Source organism: Alligator sinensis, unplaced genomic scaffold (assembly GCF_000455745.1).
Source record: "Alligator sinensis unplaced genomic scaffold, ASM45574v1 scaffold103_1, whole genome shotgun sequence".
Classification (NCBI taxonomy): Eukaryota; Metazoa; Chordata; order Crocodylia; family Alligatoridae; genus Alligator; species Alligator sinensis.
This window is the reverse complement of record NW_005842226.1, coordinates 1,021,007-1,047,879: the sequence shown is the minus strand read 5'-3', so window position 1 is coordinate 1,047,879 and position 26,873 is coordinate 1,021,007. Positions and strand designations below refer to the sequence as shown.

The window sequence follows — 26,873 nt, the reverse complement described above, 5'->3', positions numbered from 1 at the left end:
AGCATAGGATACTGGTCTCAAAAACAGGTATCCCACAGGCAGCACCTGTAAGATTCCAGACTAAGTGTAAAATGCCAATGAATCCATTTACATTAGCAGTTGTAGCATTTTTTAAAATAATGGACTCCTATCCATTAAGAATGGGACACATCCAAATGTTTCACATCAATCCTAGTCTTACTATCTCAGAAACAAGCAGCAACACACAGGATAGCCTGCTTCGAGATGAGTCTCTCATTTCTTCCAGCCATGTAAAAAACAGGTAAATAGACAGACAGGAGTCCACTGCTCCTATTGACACAATGCAAAATTATAAGCAGCAGCAGTTTGATGACTGGAGAGTGCCTGCTAAGAATAGCACAGCGTCCTTTCCAAAGTTTTCTGTTGCCAAGCAGGGCAGTAGTACTTTGCACCTGTGAGCTTCAAGAAATCAGACTGACGCAAGTCAGAGCTGAAGACTGCGGGGGAGCCATTGTAGAGACTGAAGTCTGTAAAACCAAACTTAAAAAACAAAACAGAACACACATAAAATCCAAACCAGTAAGCTGGAATGGTTCTTCCATGCATGTCAGCAGATTTCCTAAAGTCCTGGAAGCAGCTCCATTTTCTAGTTGGAAAACATTACTACAACAAGATACCACAGAACAGTTTTCTGGCCCTTTCCTTAAGTTTTCCCAGAGGTTAGAGCATGGGTAGGGGAGACGAGAATAGGAGCGTCAGCCTTTACCGCTGCTTTTCCTATCACATCTCGGAGTTTATCTTGCTACAGGAAATGAGAGTCAGTATGTTTAGTTTCTCGGTGTCATAAGCTTCACTGTATACACAGCTCTGAAGGGTCAGAACTAAAGACAATAAAAAACCCCAGAAAACAGTGCTGCTGTGCCTGTATGCAAGAATAAGCCTTGATACACTTAAGCAAGAGAAAGAATAATTTTAGTCTTCAGTAACACAGACTATACTTGCCAAGTTTGAGCGCATCTACTAGATCAGAGGGGTCTGGCACCTCTATGCAACATTTTTGAGGGGGTCCACAGATGAAAAGTGGTTGGAAACTGCTGGCTTAGTGGCATCAGACCATATTTTATCATCGAGATAAGCTACATTGTTTTCATATAACTTTCATAAAAACAGCCTAAGGGCTATCTACATGAAATACCTAGAATCTAGGGTCTGCATCATGCAAGCTTACAGTATCAGCAACATTAGCCACCTGGAAGAATCCTTATCTAATGGGAACGACAAGCCTTTTAAAAACCTTTGAACACTTTTGTTCTAGTTTATGAAGTGGTGGACCAAGAAATGATGCAATTTCTCAGGCTGATTTGAGAGCCATGAATTCAAGTCAAACAGCACACAACTCATGTCAAAGAACTTGACTATATAGACCCAACAAGTTAGCCAAGTCTACTGAATGTAAGACACAAAGAAAAACCAAAATTCACCATAGTTGTTTTTATTTTGTACAGTTTGTTTTATGAGTTTATTCCATCAGGATGAGGCCTGCTCTGTAAGTGACCAAACAACAAGTTCTATATTTGTGCAGACACTTAAGTGAAGTTTAGATATTCACATATGTCCAACAGGTGACAGCCGTTCATTGAAAGAGAAGATGACATCACCACATCTTTCAAAGCCTGCACTGGATATTTCAAGTTCACATCAGAGTAGAACCTCAGAAAATGGCTTCAATGCTCCCCATCCAGCCCCAAAATGCTTCCTATGTTAAAAAAAAAAAAGGACACAGGTGAATAAACAGTGCTTTCTGCAAATGCGGTCTAGCAGCTGGTGTAAAGAACTGCGAGAGTTGAAAGTTCAGAGCAATACAAAAGGAATTTTAATAACAGGTTACGGAAACCAGACCTGGAGATCCCCAACTATTGTAAGTGTGTGAACCAGATCAATGCTTTGTAAGAGGGAAATGTATAGCAGAAGGAAATTAAGTGAAACAAGACTAAAACAAAGCAAAACCCCACATTTAAAAGGCTATCATAAGTTGCAGGTTTCCACTCAAAATTCCTAGCAAAATGCATGCAGTGTTTGATAAGGATAATTTATTATAGCCGGTGTTCAAATACCATAAATATAAATTACTAGTGAATTGCCTATCAAAAGGGGGGGGAGGAGGGGGAGAAACAGGACGGACTTGCTAGCCCTAACATCCCACTGTACTGCTGCTGCCTCCCAAGAGCAGGGGGAGGAGGAAATCTTGCCCTGCCATCTACTCCCTCCCTCTCTGCCAGCACCCCATGCTGCCAACACCTCTAAGAAGCAGGGCCATCTGTCTGTCTGTAACACCTGGAGCACTCTGATTGGTTACTGAAGCCAGGGTGCTCCAAGAGCATTAGGGACAGGAGGTGGCAGCAGCAGCATGCCACCATGATGGCGGGGACAGAGCAGGGGGGGTGAAGCCAGCGGTACTGGCCTTGCCCACCCCAATGTATCCCCTCCATCACAGCAGTGCTCCACCGCCTCCAGGGAACAGGGCCAAGGTGGGGCATGAGGCCAGGATCACTGGCCTCGCTCCCCTGCTCCATCCCCTCTGTCGGCATGGCAGCAGTCCACTGCCACCGCCTCCTGTCCGTAACGCTCTTGGAGCAGTCTGATTGGTTACCAAAACCAATCGGAGTGCTCCAAGAGTGTTACGGACAGCCAGACAGACAGATGGACTAAGTCCTTTATTATATTAGAACAGAATTCTAAATGAAGGAAACAAAAGACCAAAATATACAGCAACTTCTTCTGGACCCTTAATTTTTCTGTCTCTTTTCAAAAATAATTTTAAATGCTTGTGTTCTTATTCTTACTTTTATAACAAGTATAAACATTCAACATTTTGTGTTTAGGCATTTGGAGAAACTGATTGAAAAGACTTGTCCTTGAAGAGCGATGGTTAGCAGGTAGTGGGCAAAAGAGTTTCTTTGTTTTAGTTTGCAAGGTACTGAACGCTCACTGCAATCTCAGTTACTTTTCATTACCCCTGGCTTCCCCTCAGATAGCAACCCATCACCTGAGAAACAATGGCATAGATTTATCAAATGTCAGTCACAAAGACCACTAATAGCCCATCTGAAAGTGTTTCTTTTCCCATTCATCATGTGCTGATTACAATAAAAGTGCCAGAGCATTCAACTTAACACCCTTACTCCCCCTCCTCCTAATCAGGGAAAGCTATCCTAAACCAGGAGTGGCCAACCTGCAGGCAGAGGTGGCCTGTGTGTGACATGCCAGACTGGGGAAGGGCAGGCAGCAAAACAGCAGACAGGGAAGGAAGCAGCAGATCAGGCAGGGGAGAAGTATCAAAGTGGCACCTGGGGAGGGGACAGGGCTAATTTGTTGCACACCTGCCAAAAAGACTGGCCCCTTTGTCCTAAACTGTACCCGTCTAGTGAGGCTAGCTACACATTTGAAAGTATTTAAGACTGGAGGTGAACAAGCCCATTAAAGCAAACCAAAGCACCTCAATTACATTCTTTAGGGGTGATTTTCATCCCATGCATTAAAAACAAGGCATTTCATATGGCTAAACTCAAACTTCCAACCAGTTCCATTGACATCCACAAGTAGATTGCACTCCTTTTAATTTGTGGTTTCACAGATGAGTAATCCATTTTTTTTTCCAAATCTGACTTGAAACTAGCCTGAATTGTTTCCATTCTAGCAACAGAATAATTTAATTAAAACTCCCAAACTCTCAACCTCCAACACTATTAGAGCTGAAAGAGAACAAAGAAATGCATTTACATGTCCTAACTACACCCAAGTCAGCTCAGAACATGTTGTCCTTTGTTTGGGGGAGCATGCCCTTTTTATAGAAGTTGCCCAGCACTTTCAAGACATTAACATCTTAACAAGTCCTATATTACAGGGGAGTTGAAAGGTACTCTCCACTTCACAGTTGGATATGTTAGGCCTGAGGAAAAAAAAAAATCACTATACAACACTGGCACACTTGGAGGAGTGCAAATTCTTACCAATATTCTTATTCTGCCATTTCTTATCCTCAATACCAAGAAGATTCTGTGACAATGCTCAACACCTCTATTCAAGGACCAGCTTTTAGATAACTGTCTGGAGTCTGCTGACTTCTATGCTGGAGAAATTGTCACAAGCAGAAAAAGTGAATTCATCTAAGATAACATATATGCAAAGCAACTTACCGCAAGAGAGAACGGCAACTTATTCATCTTTCTTAAACTTGCCATTAATGTAAGGAACATAGTCAAGGATCAGCCTCCAGTCTGTGATCCATATCACGCCCACAGAGAATACACCACCCCATGTGGCCACTGTGGGAGTCCTATAGAGCAAAGATGCAAGTGTAAGTTATACATCTGCTACACAAGATATTCCCAAACTTTTTCTTATCGAGTACCCCCTTCCAGACTTCCCAGCTGCCTGCATGCCCCTACCAGCATATGTTTTATGTTACCCCCTTAAATGCTGATTATAATTAAAATTAAATGCACCATTACACAATTTCTCCTGAATACCCCCAGAAGTGTCATACGTACCAGTTTGGGAACCCCTGCTGTACACCACTGAGGATCTAGCTATATTTTAGAGCTGCTGCACTAGAGCTGCACTGACAGCTATGGTGGTAGAGCCCCCTCGTGGAGATGTGCTGTACCTTCATCTGAGGAAGCGAACTTCAGACCACGTAAGCTTGTTCTCTTTCTCATTTAGTCTATGAATGCTTCCTAATGTGCTGTATGCCAGAAGGGTTGGGGTTTTGTTTCTGCCAGCAGTTTAGCTGATGTTCAGAGAAGTAGTTTAACTGCCAGAAGCTGCATCCTATCCAGAGTACTGACGGCACAGTTATGCTGGCTAAAGGGTGCAACCTTTTCAGCCTTACCAGAGAAAACTTAGTAGCTTAGACTACGTGTGCTCAAGGCTACAATTGTGATAACACCCGATACAGGGTTTGCTCAAGAAGGAATTTTTGCAGGTGCCTTGAAAGAGCTACACCACAATTAAGTCCATACTATCCGAGGGATTCAACTGAGCAGGTTAAAACTCATCCTACTGTGAAGAGATGCTACCAAATTGAACCAAAAAAAAAAAAAAAAATTGCTATTCCTTATCTGGGTAGCCTTACCACTTGCTCACTTTACACTCCACTCAGTTGACTTTAACTTGTTTACAGTCGATTTCAATCCCTGGTTTTCATGCACAAGTACGCAAAGTCCACGTTATGAACATAGCACAGGAATATGTCAACTTCTTGCATCTCTTCCAAGACAGCTGAACCAGCTGAGTGCACTCGGTTAAGCTTGAACTGCCATGACAGAAAGCAACTGCACCCCAATCTACTTAACAGCTTGTCTCGCTCTGAATCCATTCCCAGAACGGTCTTAGCTGAACTGAAGCAGACCACGTCTTCAGGTGCAGACAGATGCGGCAGTGATACCAGTCTAGGACGGCACAAGCTGTTACGATGCAATTGCGCTACCTGTGTACACCTGCAAGAAACATCGTTGGACCCCACAGGGTTGCGGCTGCACCCTCGGTTGCGGCACACCCAGCTTGCCACCATTAGCAGGGGAGAGGGAGCTGCTGCAACGGACCCGCAAAGTGGAGCAGCACAGCAATGCAGCAGTGCACGCGCACACGGCGAACTGCTGCCATGTTACAGCCGAAACAAGTCAGTTCGAAGGGCCTGGCTATAGCGCCGGCAGCACGAGATGGCGCGGCCGAGCGCTACACCCCAGCGCCAGCAGACAGCTGTGGCAGCACGGCCAGGTCTTAAATGTCTTTTCTGCCCTTGGCCTTCCTAATTTCCAGCAATTTCTTTTTTCATAGCTTCTTTTCTACCACCACTACAGAGTCTCCCTTACTCACCTTTGCCTCCCCACCCCTTCCCGGCTTTACCTTTTGTTTTCCTAATTTCCACCTTTACACCCTCACTGCCATCCCCCCCCACTTTTAGCTTCTCTCATTTCTTGGAGGCTCAAACCAGGCCAAACCCCCCCCCCCCCCCCCAAAAAAAAAGCATGCAAAGAATCCCCTCCTCCCCAACGACTCAGTTGGTCTAATAAAAGATTTCACATTGACGCAAAAAACCTTCCCTGCCTAGGTCTTAAATATGAAATTATTGCTCCAGATTATCATAATGTTGAAAAACTATCCTACACCCCCCCCAAAAAATTATGCAAATAAGTCTTATTTCCTTTACATGTTCATTAGACGTTGCCAGTGGGCGTGCACTGGGTTGTCAAAGGTGGAGCACTGATTTCAAGGCCACCAGGCAGGAGGAAGCGGCGGCAGCAAGCCCACGGGCCAGTTCAGAGCCCGCGGAGGGACCTGGGTTTTGATCCCCAAGCAGCGGGGCCCGTTTCACCACCGCCGCCAGGCCGGGTCGCCCGTTGCAGGTGTCGCTGAGGCGCGGGGCCCGCCCGCCCGCACCCCCGAGGGCGCGGGCCCCCACCGCGCTCACCAGATCCGCAGCAGCTGCGCGGAGCGCAACCCCACCAGCTTCTCCAGCATCCTGACCCGCAGCCTCAAAGTCACCCCCTGTGCGCATGCGCCGAACCACAGGACCCCTGCGCGCCTGCCCCTGCGCCTGCCTGAGCGCGAGCCTGCCCCCTCCGCGCACGCGCTATCAAACGCGAAGGACCCTCCCGCCCCGCCCCGCGCGGAGGGCTGTCTGCAGCACTGCCTGATCAGAAAAAAAAAAAAGCGAATGGTCTCCGGGGTTCATTTTGCGCGTGGAAAATTCCCCCCCCTACCTCTGCAGCGCACGTGTGTTCATGTGTTCGCTCAGCCCCTAATAGAGCCGGGGCGTGGCACCCAGCCCCCCTCCCCAGCAGCACCCACGTGGCCTGGCTCTGCTGTCCCTGCCCTGTCCAAAATCATGAGGCAGGCTCTTAAAAATCAAGAGATTTTGAATGTAAATCATGAGATGATATTTGTGTGTGTGTGTGTGTGTGTGTGTGTGTGTGTGTGTGTGTGTGTGTAAATCATGAGATGCTATTTTTGGGGGGGGGTGTAAATCATGAGATGCTATTTTTTGGGGGTGTGCACCCATGGCTCTTGCACACATGCACACCCCCCCATGGCTCTGTTGCGTGACTCGCCCCGGCTCCCAGCACCCATTCACCCCTACCCCACTCCCTCCCTCACCGTGGAGGCCTCGACCTGCCCCTTCCCCTCCACAGACTTACCAGCTTGGCGCTCTCCAAAAAAAATCCCGAGATCCGATCTCTCTATCGGGAGATCATGAGTCAGAGTTAATTCAACTTGGTAATCAGGAGTCTCATGATTTTTTTTCATGGGAGTTGGTATTACTGCACCCTCTGCCCCCAAACGTGCCCCGGCCAGGCTTTTACTGGGGCTGCGCAGGCATGTTCAGATGGTGCCTGAAGCATCGCTCTGTCTTTCCCTTGTGTTCGGCCTGCTTCTTCCTCACTGAAGTCCCTGCTGCACATTACATGTATTACAGAGTTAACTGGTCAGTCACGCAGTAAATTTAGACTGGCCACATGTGCAAAGTAAGACTGGCTGCACGTGCATAGTAATACAAATGATATCCAGCTATGAAAAGCGCCAACCAGCTATAAAATTAGTGTTTGAAAATCTGTGACAACTTGAGAGCCGGTTTCTATCCAGCTTTCACTTGAACATGTAGCAGAGCCCTTATACACCCCTCAAACTAACACCCCCCAAAGCCTCCAGCACTGCTTCCCCTCCCTCTCTCCTGTTGTATTTAAATTTCTCTCCTATCTAACTTTTAGACTGTGTTAGCTATTAGTCTGAAGTCAAATAGAAGGCAGGGGAGCTTTGTATCGTATTGACTAACCAAAGTACAAATAGATATATAGAAATACATATATAGCACAAGCTTTTCTGAACAGAAGCTCACTTCATCAGATGCAGATACAGAAAAGCACTGCTGAGGGGAGGGGGAAGCAGTGCGCACACACGTAGCTAAATATCTACATGCGTTTGGAATAGTTAATGAACCAGAAAGTATTAAACTCAAACCAGAAACAGTTCTGGGGCCTAGTGGAAAACCAGCCCACTTAAACAGAGATCACAAGACAGGACAAAAACACCCCAGACAAGTTATTTAAGTATATAATAGACAGCCCGAACTTGTTCCCTTATGCAAACCAGCTATATTAGGATAAGTGTGTTGATGCTGGTAGAACAGCATCTGCTGCAGCTAGAATAGAAAACACGCGCAGAAAAAGCCCAAGGAGGGAAAAGGCACCATTGAAGTAGTTGTTGCCAGGATGGTCCTGGAGATATGCAAAACACAAGATTTTTTGTGGGTGATATCTTTTATTGGCCCAACTGTACGGTTAACATAGACATAGGTTTCTTAGGCCTCTGAGACACAGCTGAGCTAAACAGCAGATGGAACAAAAGCTTGTTAAGTAGGGTTATGAGGGGCAATTGTTTCAGCAGCTGTCATGTGCCTGCATGGTGGGGTTGAACAACTGGAGGTTTGGGCATTTTGGAGGTGGGAATCGTCTGACAGTTTATGATCAGTGGTTCTCAACCTTTTTAGATGCCAGGTGCCCCTCAGAAAATGCCAGCTCTGAGATTTGACTCATTTTTCCACTATGGAAAAATAATAGAGCAATTCTTCTGTTGCAAAGAGCTCAGGAAGAGCACAACAGAGCAGAACGTTTCGAACGCTCCCAGGCACCTATACATGAGCAGCAAGATTGCTCTAATGTGTTGTAATTACAGCACGTCAGAACAGACTCCATTCACGGGGTCTGCTGAAGCATGGTCATTACTGCGCTCCAGCAGACTCCGGTGTCACATGTATCAGCATCCCCGCGCTGAAGAACGGTGGCAGGGGTGCTTTAACCAAAGCTCGTTCGATAAGCTTTAGTTGAAGTGCCCCCGTCACCATTTTTCAGCGCGGGGATGCCAGTACACATGACACTCTTGGCACTTTAATTACAGCAGCTCTGAGAGCTGCTCTAATTAAAGTGTGCCCACCTCCACCCCAGAGCACATGTATAAATGCCCTTGGATTCTTATTTGAAATCTCCGAGTTTAGCTGGTGAATCATATGTAGATGTTTGCACACCTAACAGCACTAATATTGCACAGTACCCCATGGCACCATTAAAAGCATCTCATGGCACAGCAAGGTGCCACAATGCCCTGGTTAAGAATAACCCATTTAAATGCTTTGCTGAAACAAATCCCTGGTGGTGTGGGGAAAGGATTCGCTGTTACCAGATTCACCTCAGACAACATTTATTACATCCAGGTCTCTACTTCCTACTCTGCTCAGTTATTCAACCCTCTGCGGAGCAGGATAGAAAGCAAACATGATTTACTAGGAACCTAGTTGACAAAAAGGCCCCAACTCATCAGAAAAAAAATTGTTGTAAAATATTTAGTCCCTAAATTTAGTCACCAGAACATTGCCCTTTATGGGATGTCTTATAGTACTGGCTAAACCCCATGTTAATAAGAATTATTCTTCAACTATATACAGAAATACAATCAAACAGGGGAGAAGCCAGTTACTGAAACGCATAGACTTCTTGAGGATTACTTTTCTGATACATCCCACGGTGGCTTACAGTCCAGGTGCAATGCAAAGAAGTGCTGCACCACACCTGCTGGCTTTTTCCCCTGGTCACTTTTGTGCAGTGGGTCAGTGGATTGAGAGGTAGGAGGGACTCAAAAAACAATTCTTGGGGTTTTTTTTGTGATTCAACTAGAATGCCGTCTTCAAAGTCATCTTTCACTTGTCTTTGTGTTATAAACACATGCTCCCTTATCACATGCAACAGTCAGGCATGAACCTTTATACCGATGACTTCCTCCTTGATCTGGTTGATAACTCTGAGGACATAGCTGGATACATCATGCATACAGCTGGAAGCAGAAAAGAAACTGTTATCTGCCTAATCCGGGCACCAGAAACAGTGCAGAGAAGGCTTCTAATTCCTTACAGACCCCAACAAAGATTTCGTATGCACGTAAAAGATCCCCTCCTCCATGCCTGACCCCAGGCTGTGACCCACAAAATTGAGTGCTAAACAGACAGGAGCAATGGGGGAAAGTGAAAGGAAATGGAGCAAGATTTTTAAAAGGAGCCTCAGTGCAGTTGAGGCACCAACAGCTTCTACCCATGGCAGGGTGGCTTCAGGCAATGGGGTTGTAAACAGGGCACAAAGTTACACACAGAACATGCTACACAGGAACAAAAGGAGCGTTTCCAAGTCAGGAAGCGCCAGGATGCAAGGGGCCCGCTCCAAGTCTTGTGCACAGGCCTCCTGGTAGAGTTGCTGAGTGACACAGCCACATGCTATGTATTTACCGGTGTCTTGCTCCATTCTGGACACAAAACAGATCATGAGCAAGGCACAAAGCTGCCAAAGCAAGGAAGTGTGTTAAGGAAGGTGACTGGGCCCCTCTTTAATGCAGGTTTTTGTATGTAATAGTAAGCATGGACTCATTTTTTTTTCATTCTGTACAGGTAGGTGACCGTCATTGCCACCTCTGAGAGTTTCATCACAAACCTCACGGCGTTTAGCACTATCGCCCCAACTCCTGGAGTCATGGGATCGCACAAGAAAAAAAAAACCTCTGACTTTAAATCAACGTCACGATCCGGGAGGGTGGGGGTGTAGAGAGGTGGATTCCTTACTGCTTGGGATGTGCCATACGGGGTTCCAGTGGTGTAACACGAGAAGGAGAAATGACCAAAATGTGCTACATATCAATGGATTATTTTTGGGGGGTATATTTTGTCTCTTTTTACAGTCCAGGAGCAGCACAGAGCTGTTTTCCCCTCAGCCTGCCAATCATCTTTCCTCGTGTCACTGTAATGTGATAACACTCTACTCTTGTCAGTGCAGCTGTGTAAATGAACAGCTTCCACAGCTGCATTTCATTTCAATGACCATTTCCTCTTCTGAAACTCTCTTTTTATCACTAACAAAGTACAACGTGTTTGACTGGCAGGCAGGAATAAGCACTGCCATGTTATTGCCCGAAGTTGGAAGTGCTGCATCAGTACTGACAGCAGCAGTGACAGATGCCTTGTTCTTGTTGCTGACATCAATGATGTCGCTCCCCATTTTAGACCGAAGTGGAGCAAAAAGAGAGAACAGTGACGAGGGCCGACCTAGGGCCCTACATACTGGATTTGTGACAGTAAAAGGGCTTCCAGGCTTCAAACAAAACTAATCCTTATGATGAACTACAGGAACAAACTCTCCCTGGAAGTGGTGAATTCTCCATTTTTGACTCCTTCGTATCAACCCTAGGTGCTGAAAGATCTGCCTTAGTTCAGCATGAGCAATGGGCCTGGGCACAAAAGTAACCAAAGGAAGCTTTCTGGCCGGTGCTGTGCAAGAGGTCAGATTGCATGGCCTATCTGGCCTTAAAAGTCAGCGTGGACATATGCAAGGCTATGCTGCAACAGAACTGTTGTCACGTTGACCTGGCCTATAACTTTTCAGTATGATGCAAACACCTCCCTTGCTATGGATGCATTGGATACAGCATTGATCCTTTCCAGACACCAAGAGGGCTGGCTCAGGATCACTCCTACAATTGGCCTTGTTCGGTAAGCATCCTGGCTCTTGTGCCAGTTTGAGGAAGCCAGGACTCCTGTGAGCAAACACGGACAGAGCTGGATGCTACAAGCTGGATCGGATGCCTATGCAAAGAGACACGCTTGAGGTCCCCAAGTTATGAATGCAGGAGATGCTCAATGGGATTCTCTGGCCTGGAGCACATAGAGTGACAAATTGGGTCAACACAATGGTCCGTTCTGGCATTAATGGAGGGGTGGAGCAGGTCAGAAGAACTCCCTTCACCGTCACTGAGACCCGCATCTGAGACCAGGGCCAGATCCTGACCTCAAATGCACTCAAGTAGTGTCCAGAGGCCAGTAGAGCACAGGAAACGTCATCAGGGATTACACCAGTGGATGAAGAGGCCAGGACTCAGGCCCATGCTTGTGCTATACGTGGTTCAAGGCCTATGGGTCCTGGCAAGATCAGTACCGTCTTTTCAGGGGACTCAGAATTTAATCCAACTCGCTACCAGGATGGAGTTGAACAGGTCAGCCAGTGTTAAGCCTTGGAGAGGATCCTCATTCAGCATTCAAGTGGACTTGCTTTGATTTTTTTAAATCCCTGTTGGAAATGAAGCGAGGTCAACTGAAGAAAGTCACACGGGCTGAATGCAGTGTAATGAATGCCCTTGCAATGCATGCCTTATTTAATTTGGATCAGGTTTCTCACCTCCCTGCGTAGACCAGCCTGAAGAGGACTCGTGGGCAGCACAGCAAAACCAGGCGCTCAGGTTTGCCCATGCACGGCAGGGCAGGGCAGGGCAGGGCCCTCCAAGCACTCACTTTGCTCCAAGAACCTTGAACAGGCCCCTACAACTGAGGCTGCAGGTCAGCAGAAGATACAGACGGCTCTGAAACTAGAAGCAATTTTTAGGCTTCTCTAAAAGCATCTGGGGTTTTTCAGGATTTGCTTTGCCACTTACAGGCTCCAGGCTGCCTTTCAGATTAAACACAGGGGCTGCACCTTGACCCAAATGACATAGAAGTAGCTTAGCCGAGGGGCATCTCCTGGAGAATACCAGCTCTCACTTGGGCCGCGCACCGAGCTGCCAGTAGGTCGTATTTGCTTTCATTTTAGACCTGAGACATCCTCCAGGGCAGCATGCATGCTGTGGCCAGGTAGCCCTCCACCTCCCTTCTGAGGCTGTCTGTCTTGGGAAAGGGTTGAGGACGGCGAGGGGGAAGAGGTTGAGAACTGGAACCTGGCACTGAGACCCCCCCCAATTCCCTCCAGAGATGTCGCTGAGCATCTGTTCACTGGGAACAACACGTGCCTGGCACGATTTGAGCAAGCGACCTATTGGCAAAGCTCATTCGCAATGCCCTGCTCCAGGTGGATGTTTAGGTCTTTATACAAATTACTGGCAAAGATGCAGCTTAGCGCATGGATTCATTTCCACCAATGGCCCATAAAGCCGTGCAAAACCTGTAATACTGATGCTAGGAACAGACGCTGCATGTGTCCCAGGACCAGTTGTGCCTGCGTTTGTCCCAGAACAGAAAAATCTTGGGATTTGTATGTACATGCATCATCCTTCCAGTCGGGGTTCGGCAGGCGGCTGATTGCACTGATGCTTCTGCACCATCAATTCAGTGATGCAATCCCAGGACAGCCTGACATGTTTTGTGACAGACAGACATTTGAACGATTATACTTTTCTCCCAGGATAAATGCAGTGCCTGTTTGTAGCCTACTAAGAGTTTCTGCATTACCCTGCAGCTGGGGCTGGGCTGGACGACTTACTCCTCCAGGTAGCCCAGAGATATTGCTACAGAGAATGGCCAGCCTTAACCCCCAGACTAACTCCTTCCAGTAAGGGCAGGGTGGGGAGGTAATGTTACTATAAACGGCAGGAGTTTTGTTTTCCCCCATTTTGTGTTTGAGGTCCCGCCTTTGCGCAGTCCAGTATGCATGTGCATTTGCCTAAAATGCAGCCGTATGTCCTTCCTTATTCTGAATAAAAGACTATATAAAACTGAGGTTTCTCTTTAAATGACTGATCTCAGCTCCTCACTCATCACATGCCTTCACAGTCAACTGCCAAACTGACATCCCCCCGCAATCATTTCTGGTTCTGCACCTACGCAGTTTGCACCAGCTCTCTCAACCCTTGGTTTAGCAGCAGGGAGAGCATTGCTGAGCACTGGCTGATGGCCCTTCTCCCTGGGGAGGCACCTGGGATGGGTAAAATCCCACTTACACCCCCACAGAAGCCAGTGCTACAGCAAGAGACTTACCCAGAAGGGGGTCAACATGTCAGCAATGCTGTAGATAAGAGCAAATTAGATGACACTAGATGGACCCCGTAGCAGGTTTGTGCACGGGGCAGTCACAGAGTATGTTCAGACTCAGGGTTTCTCCATGTAGGGAACTGAAGTGAAAATCAAGTTAAGGCCACTTGAACACTGCATTTCAGTGTGCCCACAGGGGCTGAATGCCCTTTAATCCACATTAAAGGTGTGATTTAAGTCTCCTGCCTCCCTGAGCAGACCAGACTGGTGACGGTCCATGGGCAGTGCAGGTCACCCACACAGGAAGGAAGGGCAGGCCCCTCCGAGCAGGCACTTTGCTCCAAGAACCTTGAACGGGACTAGAGGCCAAGGTGGCCACTTACCTTACACATGGGTTTTCAAACGCTCCTGTTGCCTTTGTGTGGGCTGAAGCTGCTCCAGCACTTCTGCTTTGCTTTCTTGAAAGGCAGTTGTGAAAGTGAAGAACAGCCGTGCCAGTGAAGCCTGACCAGAAGGGGCTGGGTTAAGTAGTAAAACTAGAAGTTTAACCCTATGTCCATTCTGAGAAGTCATCTGACTGCTGGGACTAGAAAGTAAACCCCCCGGAGCAACGACCCTCTCTTTCACGTTGAGTGGGAGCTTTGCCCCTCCGAGCCTGAGCTCCAGCCCTCCCCAAGGAAAGGACTCTGACCCAGCAGAGATGGGAGAGGCCAGACAGCGAGGGAGGACAGGACACCATCACACACTCATGCCATCCTCGGACCCTTTACCTGGGGACCGTGCCCAGCTCCTAAGCGTCCGAGCTCAAGTGGAGGCTTCCACAGAAGAACATCCCCCATCTTGGCAGCCACCCTACGCAGAGCAGGAATCCTCTCGGCCTTTAGCACCGCTGGGTGATCACCACCACAGCCACAGCTTCTCCAGGGGACACGGGGAATCCTGCAGGGGCTGGGCAACGAAGGCAGGAATATGCACGAAGTGCCCCGTAAAGTTAGGAAGAAGGGTGTGCGGCGTGTGGATACCTGGGCTGGGGCCACCTCACAAGATGAGCCATTCCCCCATGACAATAGCATGTGCAGCACCAACCTCGCCCATCAAGCCCTCAATTCTTCACATATCCCCATGCCATGCTCCCAAACAGGGTCCCAGAGACTCCAAGATGTCAGCTCCTGCCATCGCTATTCCGAGTGACCTTACAAGGAAGGCTGGCAGATACGATGGTGATGAGCAGCATCTCCAAGAAGTGAGGAAACCCGAACAGGATGGCAGCTGGATTTGCTTAGTCACTGGGAAGTCCAGGCCAAGCCGAAATGCTGCAGTAGATGGTTTATATTGGACCCCTAGTGCTAAACATGGGCCAGATTTAACCAAAGTACACAGACAGAAGGGGAGCATCCAATGACAGCGGGTTTTAGTACAAGGTAAAACCTTTATTACAACTTTTCATTCATAGGTATACAACATCTGAAAGACAGATATGGGGGAAAAAAAGTAATATTGTTATAAAATGTCACATTTATTGCTACATTACTGTTATATACAGGACAGTTCTCAAAATCTACTTTAAAAAAGTTAGGATTATTTAAAAATTCCAAATAATCCAGCCAGCTGTTTTGACACTTGTATAAAATTATTTAAAAAAATGAAAACAATTCATATCTTGAGGCACTCGGAAACACAATTTTATCCTCCAATTGTGATTCATTTCAAAGAACAACGCATCTCCCCACCCCCAAATACTTTCTTGTCTTTTTTGCTGGGTTAGGCATATATATATATATTTACTATATATATAGTTCAAAACTATAATGTGTATCTGATTTAAGAACAAGGATTTTCAGCCACTTAAGTACATCTGGATTTACAGGTAGGCAGCATAAACATCAAAAGCAGGGACTGTTTTTTTTTTTCTCTTTTTTAAAAAAAGGCCAAAAAACCATCTAAGGGGTTAAAAATAAACAACTTCCACAGGCATTTCCCCTACAGCTCGCCCTCCCCCAAATCCTAAAAAAATATATATAAAGGGCAATCAAGTAATGCTTCATTTTCTGAACTAGTTGGAATCTCCTTTAGAAAATGGGTATTTTCCCCCGTGGACTATAAAAGAAAAAGCAGGTTGATGGAAGCGTGGGCCCTGGCCAGGTCCACCAGGCATCTGCGTCAACCCTGCCACCCCCTCCCCCCCGCAAAACCACATTAAATATGAACATGCAGCAGGGGAAATTGCTTCCCGTGTTCGTTGAGTCCCCCCTCCCCGCAAGTCGCACGGGTACATCGTTCGCTCAAGCTGGTGGCTTCTGATGCGATTGCAAAACATCTGGCACTGAACAGAGGGAGATGTGCAGCCTCCTCCATCTCAGCATCTCACCGTTGCTCAAAGCGGCTCCCTAGGGAAGTCCGCAGGTCTCTCTAGGGACCACGGGGGCATTCAGCTGGTGATGTGCGACACAACAGGGGGATGCTTCTGGAGCAGCCCCAAGAGGCGGCAGCTGCATTGCTTTGATTCCACTCAGATACAACGTCCCCCTTTAAAGCAGCCATCTCTGCTGGACTATTGCTTAACACGACTATGGAGAAGCATACCCTCTCCCCATGAAGGCCCCCTTGTCTCTGCCTGCTGCTGACGGGTGGCTGATTTTAACGGGACAGAGGAACGGTATTGCTATCCCCAACCAGGCTGGGCTGGAGCAGAGTCAGCATCATGAGACATATGGAGCGGGAGGTGTCTGAAAGCAGAGCAAAATACTGATACTGAGACCCAAAGAAACGCTGTATCCCAACCCACAGAGGATCAGGACCTGGGATGATGGAATTCAAGCCAGTTTTGACGGAAGTGACCTTTGCGCTCAGCCACTTGCTTGGATCTGGCCGGTTCCACCACCTTATTTGGCTCCTATGGCATTTTGTTGGCAAGAGAAATGCCTGGTGACTTCTCATAACATGTCTCTTTGGAGATCAGAGCCTTGCAAAGGGCACAATCATACCACCCAGCAAAAAGCCAAAGTAGACAGCAGACATCATTAGCTCTAGAGGCACCAGGGAGAACAAAGAGGATGAGAGGCCACCAGAATAACAACACAGGGAAGAGGAAAAAACCACGGGAGCTCTTGCCCCAGTACCTCAACACCCTGCTTGAAGCTATGGGAGAAAGTGTCTCCTATGTCCCACTGGAAATGGTTGCCCTAGTCAGCTGCTTAATCGCTGCCTGTTCAAAGCCTCCATAACTGCCCAACCACCCTGCTGGGAGATGCCAACATGGGCCAGGAGTCTGCGTGCACCTGGAGCTCTGGTAACTCAAGAGATGATCTAGCAAGGCCACGGTCACTGCAATGGGACACTGACCTGGGAGAGGCACAGACAGAGGATAAGAGAGGCCCCAAGAAGTGGGGAGAGGATACACATGTGGATGAGAAGCCATGGAAGACGGATCGGTCAAGCAAAGCTTAGCTCAGGTTCCTGTCCCAGCTGACGCTGGGCTCTGCAGGAAACACGGCAGCCTGCAGTGGGGACCCAGGTGCACCAACACACAGGACGCCCACGCTGAGAGAGCAAGATGGAGGGTGCTGTAGATTGGTGTCCGACCACCAAACAGAAGGCACAAGTGGGCAAGTCAGGGGCAGGGAACCAGGCTAGCATAGTCCTTGCCACTTCCTCCAGTTCAGCCATCAGGGCTGGGCCCAGCAAGATGCAACTTTTTCTTGCTCTGGGACAAGACCGAGTGCCCCGAGCTGAATCCCCAGTGCCCTCGGGCTGGGACTCTGCTCCCGTGCATTGCAGCTCACAGGCCACTTTGGGCGATAGTGGAAAGGAGATGCACATGCTCGACTGCCAGGGCCGCATGCCACGTAGTCAGGGATGAGGGTTGCATAGGACTGAAGTGGGGCATTAGCCTTGAGCAGCTTTCACTCTGAAGTAGCAATCCTGCTCTAGCCGGTATGAGGTGAGAATGAAGACAGTGGGGTGCAGGTTTGGTTGGGGTTGGCTGCTGTGGAGCTCGCTAAGCCATTGCTGCTCATTCAAGCCAGGGCTCAGCACAAGACCGATGATGTACCTTGCTCAGGTTTCTGGAGCTCAGCTGTCGGGCACTTCCTGCTTCTAAAGTCCCTTTGGGGATCTGGCCCAGAGAAGGGCCAACCCCTCCTTCCGCTCCAGCTTCTGCTGGAGACAAGAGGCGCTGTTGGGGTTTCAATCCTGCCGCCATGGAAATTGCTGACAAACCCCACATGGGCATCAATGGCCCAGAACAGGTACACGTGAGAACGCTTGGCTTGAACAGCACCAAGGGCGCTGCAGCAAGATGTTGACCAAACACCGGAGCATTTTGGCATTTTGTGTCTGGCTGGTGGGAGTGCAGCAAGTCGAGGGAAGCTCAGTGGAGGATGGGGGCTGCGCACAGGGACTAAGGCACTGCTCTGGAACGTGGCCACATGGGCAGCTGCTTAAAGACGGAGGAGGGCTTGGGGTGTTAGACCCTCGCTGAGCTGCTGCAGGAGGCTGCGGTGCTGCCCAGCAGCCAAGGTGCGTGTCCTGTGGAAACGCAGCCCCACCTTCCTACACCCCAGTGCTGCTGGGCCTGGTGAGCATGGAGCCTTGTGGGAACCGGCTAATCCTCTCCACTTCTTGTAGAAAAATAAGCTGTCTGCTTCCATCATTCACTTGCGGCTTCCACTTCAGAGAGCGGTCCAATTGCCTTCACATCCGCCCATAAAGCCTCCTGCATTTCAGGTGGGAACCACAGCCACCACTGGCAAAGGTGGCTGCGTTCCCATTCCTGGTCTCTCTGCACCGATATCTGGGCTGTCAATGCTGCCAAAGCAGCTCATTTGTTTCAAGGAAGCAGCAGCCACTGGCTGTGGCTGTTGGTCTGGGCTACATGGGGATGAAGTTGACCTGTTGCATGCTGTTCTAAGGGACTCGGAGCCAGACAAAGAAAGTCAGGTCTGACCAGCCAAAGAAGGAGGCCCTGGCTCATGGGGCTGCCGGTGAGAGCAGGCAGATGCACCTGATGACCCAGGAGGTCCTTTCCACACCTTGCATACAAGAACATGTGCATCTTGCACCCACTCTGTGTAGCACTGTCTCCTGGGCTGAGCCACAGACATCAATGAGCCTGCTATGTCCTTGAAGGCAGTTTGTTTGTGCTTTATGCCCCATAGGCTCAAGAACGCTACACGGAGGAGCTGTGGGTTACACCTGCTCCAGAATCCAGCCTTTCCCAGAGTCAGAACAGGGGCAATGTGCTCGAAATGCTAGCAAAAGCAGCCTCAGCTGGATCAAAAGCCAGGCAGTTCCTTGGGGCGTAGGTTGTTCCTTGTGCTGTTGTGACTCTGGGAAGATGCAGGGTTAGGAGGAAGCTTGTTCCCCAGAAGGCACCGGCAGAGACTATAGGCAGAAACTGGGCAGAAGTGCCAATACTCAATGGGGAGTGTCTACAATAGTAGCTCTTAACATTTCCTTTTCTAGCAGCTTTGGTGAAGATGCGGCTATTTTGCTTTGGGGAAAAGAGCAGGAGAGGGGGAAGAAAAGCGGAAGAAACAAGAATTTGCAGTTCTTGGCATCAGTGAGATTGCCAACGCTGCATTAATGCCTGGTTATGTGCGTCCCAGCCAACAGGTTGGCAGGCGGGTGCTTATGCCTGGAAAATAAGCAGTTGGGTCCCTAGGCAAAGAGGGAGACAGAATGTCTTCCTTGCGGGTCTGGAGTAGGATTTGGCTGTGTTCGCCTGCTCCACTTGACACCCCTCGCCAAAGGGAAGATCTCCAGCTCACCATCTTCTGCTGGCTTCAGCAAGAGGGAAGACTGAACTGAGGCTGGCTCCTTTCAGCCAGCTCTACAGAAAAACGATCGCACTGGTGTCCAAAGCGCAACTCATTGCACCATATATCCAGGATCAGTTCAGGGATAACACTGTGCCCATGTTACATGGCCATAGAAACCCACTGTCCTTACTTGGACAGAGCTCAGCTACTTTCAGCTTAGAGCATGAGATGGAGAACTCCATGTGAACCAAGCAGACGAGCCCAGATGGACAAACCTTCTGGGCAGAGGCACAAAAACAGCATGTTCTCAGACTAGGCAGAGACCCCAAACAACATCCAGCTGGCAGACCAGCGAGCCAAGGAGGAAATGCAGGTCTCTGGGCTGCTCATTGGCCTCAAACTCCACCTCATTTCAGGTTCTTTCCCCCTCTCATGGGACAAATCCAAAAGCAGGCACTACGGGACTTGGAAACTTGGGTTGAGGAAACTGCTCCAAAGACTGCAGCACTGGGAACATCTACTGAGGATGAACTCCCTCACCTCCCTTGCATGCCAATGGAAAAAGTCATTTTTTTAAAAACACCCAATGTTAGAGAATCTGGGGCAGTGCCTGCCATGCTGCAGGACAAAGCATGGGAGGAGAGAAATAGGGGGAAGATACTGGGCAGTCAAGTCATCCCACTCTCCCATTATCGCTTCCTCCAAAAAACAGCCTGCTAAGCATCTTTAGAGATGGTCAAATTTCAGCAGTCAGCCACATTTCTTGGAGCAGAAACAAGAGGAAGCAGGGCTGAGAGAGGAAAGTGAGGCTAAGAAAGGATTTATTACCTGGAGTGAGGGATGCAGAAGCAGTAGTCAAGAGAACTGAATCCTGGAAGTCTCCCCTGTAAGTACCACACTGGCCGACAGAGCACCCGGCTCCCTTCCCACAGCTTACCAGTAAGCATGGCAGGCAGCTCTTGGCATTGTCTGACCCTCTCTAGAATGGCAGATCAAAAGATGAGACGGGAGCATTTTGTCCACCGCAAATAGCGATTTCTTTATGACAAGGCTCTGCAATACTGTTAGAGTCTCTGGGGCCTGAGGGGGTCTTAAGATGACAGAGACATGGGTCAAATCATTCTTCAAAGCACGCCTTCCTTGCCTCGGCTACATGCCCGACTCCTGCTGGTTCATGCTGAGCACACCAAGAGGGGAATTCACTTTTCATCCGTCTTGTGTTTGCTCAACTGCACTTCCCTTGCCTGGACAGAGATGCCCCCTGGCCTGTTCCTGCCCCAGGTCAGAGCAATGGTAAGCAGGATTCACACTGCATGGAGATGGCAGAAAAATCTCTCCTGGGATTAAAATCCAGTAGCTTTTCAGGGAACTTGCAGTGTACAGAGACATCTACCTACACACCTAACTTTGGGGGCTCGCACCTTTACAAGACAGCATTGCATTAAAAAGCTTTAGGGACCAGCAGATGGCCAGCACCTCCCTCAAAGCTAGACCTCAGTAGCAACCAAGCTCCCAGGCCCTGCTAGCACAAACACCGACAACCCCAGGAATGCAGCAAGCAAGATCTATGCAGGTTTTGGCCACTCTCTCACCCTGCAAACACTATGCTACCCAGATGCATCCATTGCTGCTGCGTGTACTTCAGGTTAATGCCAACCAACCAGCTTCCAAGCCGAACACAGGATCCCCACTGCTCTTTCCTTGGTAAGGGATAAGGGTACTGGAGACTGTACTCGGTTCACTTACAAAACTCTGGATGCAGGCACCAGTTTTTATACTAAAGCATGCTCTCTATGCAAAGACCAGCTGCCAAATCTTTATTCCATGTCACATGCTCTCTGGCTGTGGATTTAACCCTTCCAGGTGCAGAATGTATTTCAATTTGATCTAAGGGTTCAGACACTTGCACTGTTTCCACGAATGGATTAAGTGTCTGAATATGGTGTGTAGTGCCTGGCAACTCCCAGGAGAGGAGAAGGATCCTGGTTAGAAATCCCACTGCTGGGTGGAGCAACAGAACAAGAGCCTAGAGACCAATGGCCAAGTATTCTTGATCAGAAGTTCTCAGACAGCTGTCCTTCTGGCCAAAATGTCCTGGTTTGTACGAAAAGCAATCAGAAAACTTTAAAAACATGTTTTTCTTCTTTTAAATAAACCCCAGAAACTTTCCCCAAAGTTTTAATTTCTGGTTGGGGGAAAAACAAAAAAACCCACAAACCCCAAACAAACCCAGACCAAAACTGGTGATTTTTTTTTTTTTTTTAATCAATTAAAATCCTAAAATGTTTCCTGTGGTACAGGTATGACTGGAGAGGCTCTCTCTCCCCTCCCCTGGCAGCTATGATGGACAAATAGAGGCTTGATGGTGGTAAGAGCCCATCATTTAGCTCCTTCCTTACAGGAAAAAGACCCAAATTCCCCTGCAGGACCGGTGTGGGCAGAGTGGCCTCCTTTAAAATGTACGAAGGGAAGGTGTCACGCTCACTTCTCCTTCTCAGGATTATAAAGCAGGCATTTCCTTCTCTGACCTCAGCTTAGCTACCTGCCTGTCGCTCTTCAGCCAGACCCCTCGCTCCCAGCAGCACTTACTGGATGCCTTCTGTTAATGTCCTCCAAGCCAGCACAGGGCTTAGGCCCAGACTGCTAGAAAAGTGCACGTCTGGCTGGTGTTAAAGGGTCTCAACTAGAAAGATCCATTCCCAGGATGCAAGCCTGGCACATTATCATAAGCAGGCATGCTGGACCACAGCTCTGGCTCTTCCTTGTAACATTTTCCCTTACTTGTATAAACAGGAAGAACCCAGGTGGACAGGATTTTAACCCGGGGAGTTGAACAGGTTGAATGATGTTTCCCTGAAAACTGAATCACTGCTAGGCAAGCACAAAGAGACCCTGTTCAAGCACGTATGGAACCACAAATCGGGTCTCAACAGCCTTCTTTAGAGCCGCAGAGAATGGAATGGTTGGGGGCAGGGGGAAGGGGAACAGCTCTGCTAACACCTGCCACTGGACAGCTGTGCATGCCCTTTGCAGAGAGTCACTGGAGCAATATGCTTGCTGTTGAACTGCTGCTCTAGCTCCCCGTGGCAAGGGGTGGCAGGAAGGAAATATCCAGCCCCGTTTCCAGATCTGCCCTCAGCTCCAGTATTAAACCTCAAGACAGCACCACAGGATGAGATGGAGTCAAGGGCCTGCTATTCAGAGATAGAGCCTGCTGGTCTGACTGAGGCTGAGGGCAGCAGCTCAACCCGTGGTGGTAGAAGTAAAATGAGGCCCTAAATCTTGACAGTGGCCTTTGCCAGAGCACAAGGGCACTGTGGGGGTGGCACAGAGGAGAGCCAGGTTGCATCAATGCCCATGGTTACTGGAGATGTCCAGTCCTGGTTGCCAGCCCTAGACAGGCTAAACAGATACAGAGCACAAGGTATGGAGAACTTGAGAAGCTGAGACCAAGGAAAAGGGTTAGCTCCTGTGCAGGCTTAACCAAGCCCATTGCCAAGCCCCAGCACTGCCCATAGGAAGATGGAGACCAAACAAGTGAAGCCACCCTGCTCCCTTCAGGAGTCGGATGGGTTATCTGCCCAGCCAAGGACATGGAGCTGAACAGCGAACACGACTCTGCTCTACCCTGTCCTGGTTACAACAGCTGTAGCATAACATGGGGCAGGTGAGTGGGGCATGACCCGGATACCACCTAAGGGGAGGCAATCTTGCCAGCTGCCTGTCTCTATGACACACACTGCCTGCGCAGACTGTCCGCGTGCAAGGCATTCCAGGAGTCAGTTTTGTAAGGCAGCAGTAGAGTTTGCTGCTGCCAAGGGCAGAACTAACCCCTATTTTTTGCTGCCGAGTCCAGCATTTATTTATTTTTGCCCCCTGGGCATGGACTTGGGCAGCAACAGCAGGGGGACTGTGTCCTGCCCCAGAACAGCACCAAAGTACACTGCAGGTCTAGAGAATGGCAATGCCCAGATGCCTCGCACTGCCTGGCTCTCCGTTTGCTGCTGTTCCTGAGCCTGCAAGCAAGAAGGTAGGTGGGCAGGGGGAGGGGAGGGTACAGAGGGCTGCCCAGGGCACTATTTTTTTCCATGCTATGCCTCTATGCTAGCACTGCAACCTGCTGCCTCCACAGAAGGGGCCAAACCATGTTATAAGTTGGCTGAGAACAGAGAGCACCCATGTGCCGACCTGTAGAGAGGATGAGCCATCCCAAGCTGCAACTGGAGCTGGGCAGAACAGGCTGCCAAGAACCATACAGAGGTGGAAGAGGAAAAAACGGTGAATTTTTTTTTTCTTTAATGAAAAGCTGCTGCTGCAAACTCAAAGCCTTTTGGATCAGCTCTAGTTCCAGGGCTGCTGTGGCAACAGGCTGACTCCACCCGGCCGGTGAAAACACCGTTCCTTCCTCTGCCTTCCCGGACTGCAGTGCAGCTTCTCCATGAGCACAGAGGGCAGGCCTGGGTCCCCACCCAGCTGAACACAGCCCCCACAACACCGCGACACAGGAAAGCCAGCACAACCTCCCAGGGAAATAACAGCCGTTGCACTTCTTGCAAGGTGCATGCAGAGGGGAGGGAGGCTGTTTTCTGTGCCCAGCACTGAGGGCTGCTGCAGTGTCTTGTTGGAGGGGGAAGCCCCTCTGTGACCAGCATGGAGAGAGGATCATCATCCTTTTGCCTCAACAGGAAAAACCCACATGCACAGGACAGTGGCTTTGTCCAGCTGAGGCCCCTGGTGATGTTGCCTACAGTAGGGTAGGGCAGCTTGCTGAGAAGGCTGCTCCAAAGGAGGACATGGAGATAACCTGGCAGCAGCAGGTCAAACGGCTCAAAAACAATCCCGCTGCCTGTGGCATTTCGACTTGCCACTTCCACGTACCAAGCGGCAGCAGCTGAAGCCCCGTACAGATGCTCCACGTAGATGGGAAGCTGGGGCTGGAGCTGCACAAAGCCCATTTCTTGCCATTGAGTGCTGCTTCCTTTGCACACCAACGCCCTGTCTCTGCAGCTCGCACTGCTCTTCATCTGTACCCAAGACGATGACTCCTCTGGTCACAGCTTGCAGTCAGCATACCCTCTGGCAGCAAGGCCCCCAGCCTGGCCAGTTCTTTGTTCTGTTTGCCTTGTTTCCTGGGTGTCTTTGTTCTGCCCATTCTCCGTCCCCCTCTCTTTGTTCTGTTTCTTCTCTTTGTTCGGCATCTCTCCCCCCTCCTCCCATGCAAGGGGCTCTGACAGCAGGCATGAACTCAGGCGTGTGGGAATCAGGTGTTGCCAGCTGGCAACTGAGCCCCAGATTCTCTTACACCTTGTGCTGCTTCCCCAAACCCCTTGGCTCTCTTGTCCCTAGGCCCATTCTCTATTGGCAGCTCTTTCTCAATCAAGGCTGCTTCCTTGTCCTTCCACAGCGAAGCTCCGGAAGATAGCTGCGTTCTTAGCCCCTCAACCTCTTGTCTCCTGTGACCCCAGGGATCATAACTGCAGAGACCTCTGGAGGCAGGTCCTTGATTCCAGATGCTGGGAGGAGCCCAAGAGCTGCTGAAGAAAGCTGCCGCAACTTGCTTTGTCATTTAACTTCCTTTTCCCAAATCAGAAGTGGCCAAAGCAAAGAGATGATGAATTCAGCACATGAGTTTTTATAATGGAAGGTACAAGCCAGGCAAGGAAAGGCATTCCCCTACCATGGCTACATTCGCTTTTAGTGGCTTTCAGAGCCGAATCTGAGAATTCCTCTCTTTATATCCAGTCTCTCTTAATACAATTTTAATATTCTGGTTGATCCTAAAGATGCAACGTTAACTATAGAAACAGCAGCAGAAAAGCATGGGGTACAAGACTTTTTTTTTTTTTTATACAAAAAAAACTTTTGTCGCGTACAAAACATATGCAAAAGAAGCTAAAAAAAACCAAAAGGCATCGCTATTTTGTTCTACATAAAAAATCTCATAACTAATGTTCTTTTTTTTTTAAAAAAAGAAATATTAAGCTTAGGCACAATTATGCTGCTGGCTGCTTGTGAACAAGCCAAGAGAATACAACGTTCCCCCTCAGAATTGAGTGATATGTATTGACTGTTCCATATTTTATACTTAAGGCAATTTTTTTTGTTTTTGACAAAGTGTTTTTACGCCCCTTACAGCATGCCAGGTTCCTTTCATGGGTGTCAGTATTAGCAGTACTAAAGTTTATGGTTCATGAAGGCTGCAGGTCACACCGAGGATTTTCCTTCCTATAGATCTCTGTATCCAGGGGAACAAAAAGATCTAAAAAAATAAAGAGAAAACAGAAAAAAGTCCAAACCAAGGGAAACCCAATGACATTGCAGCAATGCTCCCTACTGGGGCAATGGCGAAGCTGTACTTTTAATTCTGTGGGAGCAATTAAAGCAGTGCCTGACTAGCATGTTGTAGACAGTGCATACATGTAACCTTCCCCAACATGCCTGCACAGCAGCTGACTGTTGCAGCACACTTCAGGAGCCTGATGCTCTGATGTTACAGGCTAAGGACCAGTATGTTCACAGGTGAAGATGCACTGTGACTGAGCCAGGTCATCATGCACATGAACTGAGTTCCCCCAACCACTCTCACCCAGGGCATGGAAGGTGCCAATGTTCCTCACCTGGGGAATATAAGGGCTAAATAAGCTACTGAGTTGTCTTTATTATGTCTGTGGCAGGCACGGATTTGGGGTTAATACAATTATTAAAGGACTGTTATGCAATTATTAGAGATGGCCACATTTTCCACTGAGGAGGAAGAACACTTAACTCTTTCATTTCAAGAGCTATGGTGAAAGGCTTGAAAGTGCTACGGCCTCAGGTAGGTGGAATCAGAGCATCAGTCCAGCTGCTTGCCCCGAGGAGACTCAGCTTACCGTGACTCAGAGAATGCCTAGGTGAGCCAGGGGTCTTAGACCACCGCAGACTCGCATCACAACCCACAAAGCGCCTCTGGGGAGGAGGGGAGTTAAGTGACACTGGTCCACACTCCCCTTAATGTCTAATAAAACATGGATGCAGATACCACAATGCAGGGTGTGCCTGAGATCTCAGCGGGGAGGGGATATGAACTTGTACGGTCCTATGTACCATCTATCATAACTCATTGCTGTAAAGCTTCCCCATTTGCTACAAAAGGGTAATTTCCTTTCAGCTTCCTTCACAGCCACCCCTGGGACACTATAAATATGGGTCAGAGGTGCAGACAGATGGAGGGACTGACAGAAAAAAGGAAATACAGACTGTGAATAACACTCCCCTGTGTCCTATGAGCAAGAAGGGGACATCATTTCCAAGGACAGTCAAGAGCAGGGATTACAACATCATGG

The 26,873-nt window shown here is 48.7% G+C and overlaps 2 protein-coding genes across 13 annotated transcripts in view; both read right to left on the bottom strand.

Moving 5' to 3' along the window:
• Positions 1-1,437: 1,437 nt before the first annotated feature.
• Positions 1,438-6,585, bottom strand: LOC102375962 (cytochrome b-c1 complex subunit 10). The gene is made up of 3 exons (XM_006027179.3): positions 6,434-6,585; positions 4,158-4,297; positions 1,438-1,717 (listed from the first exon to the last, which is right to left on the bottom strand). The coding sequence occupies exons 1-2, from the start codon at positions 6,481-6,483 to the stop codon at positions 4,177-4,179; spliced, it is 171 nt and encodes a 56-aa protein (XP_006027241.1). The 5' UTR covers positions 6,484-6,585; the 3' UTR covers positions 1,438-1,717; positions 4,158-4,176.
• Positions 6,586-25,157: 18,572 nt separating this feature from the next.
• The window catches only part of TCF3 (transcription factor 3), a 98,214-nt gene continuing 96,498 nt past the window's right edge, over positions 25,158-26,873 (bottom strand). For all 12 annotated transcript variants that reach the window (XR_003094908.1, XM_006027171.3, XM_006027173.3 and 9 more), the window contains one exon: positions 25,158-25,807. The gene's annotated coding sequence lies outside the window, so the exon portion shown is untranslated. The remainder of the gene's footprint in view (positions 25,808-26,873) is intronic.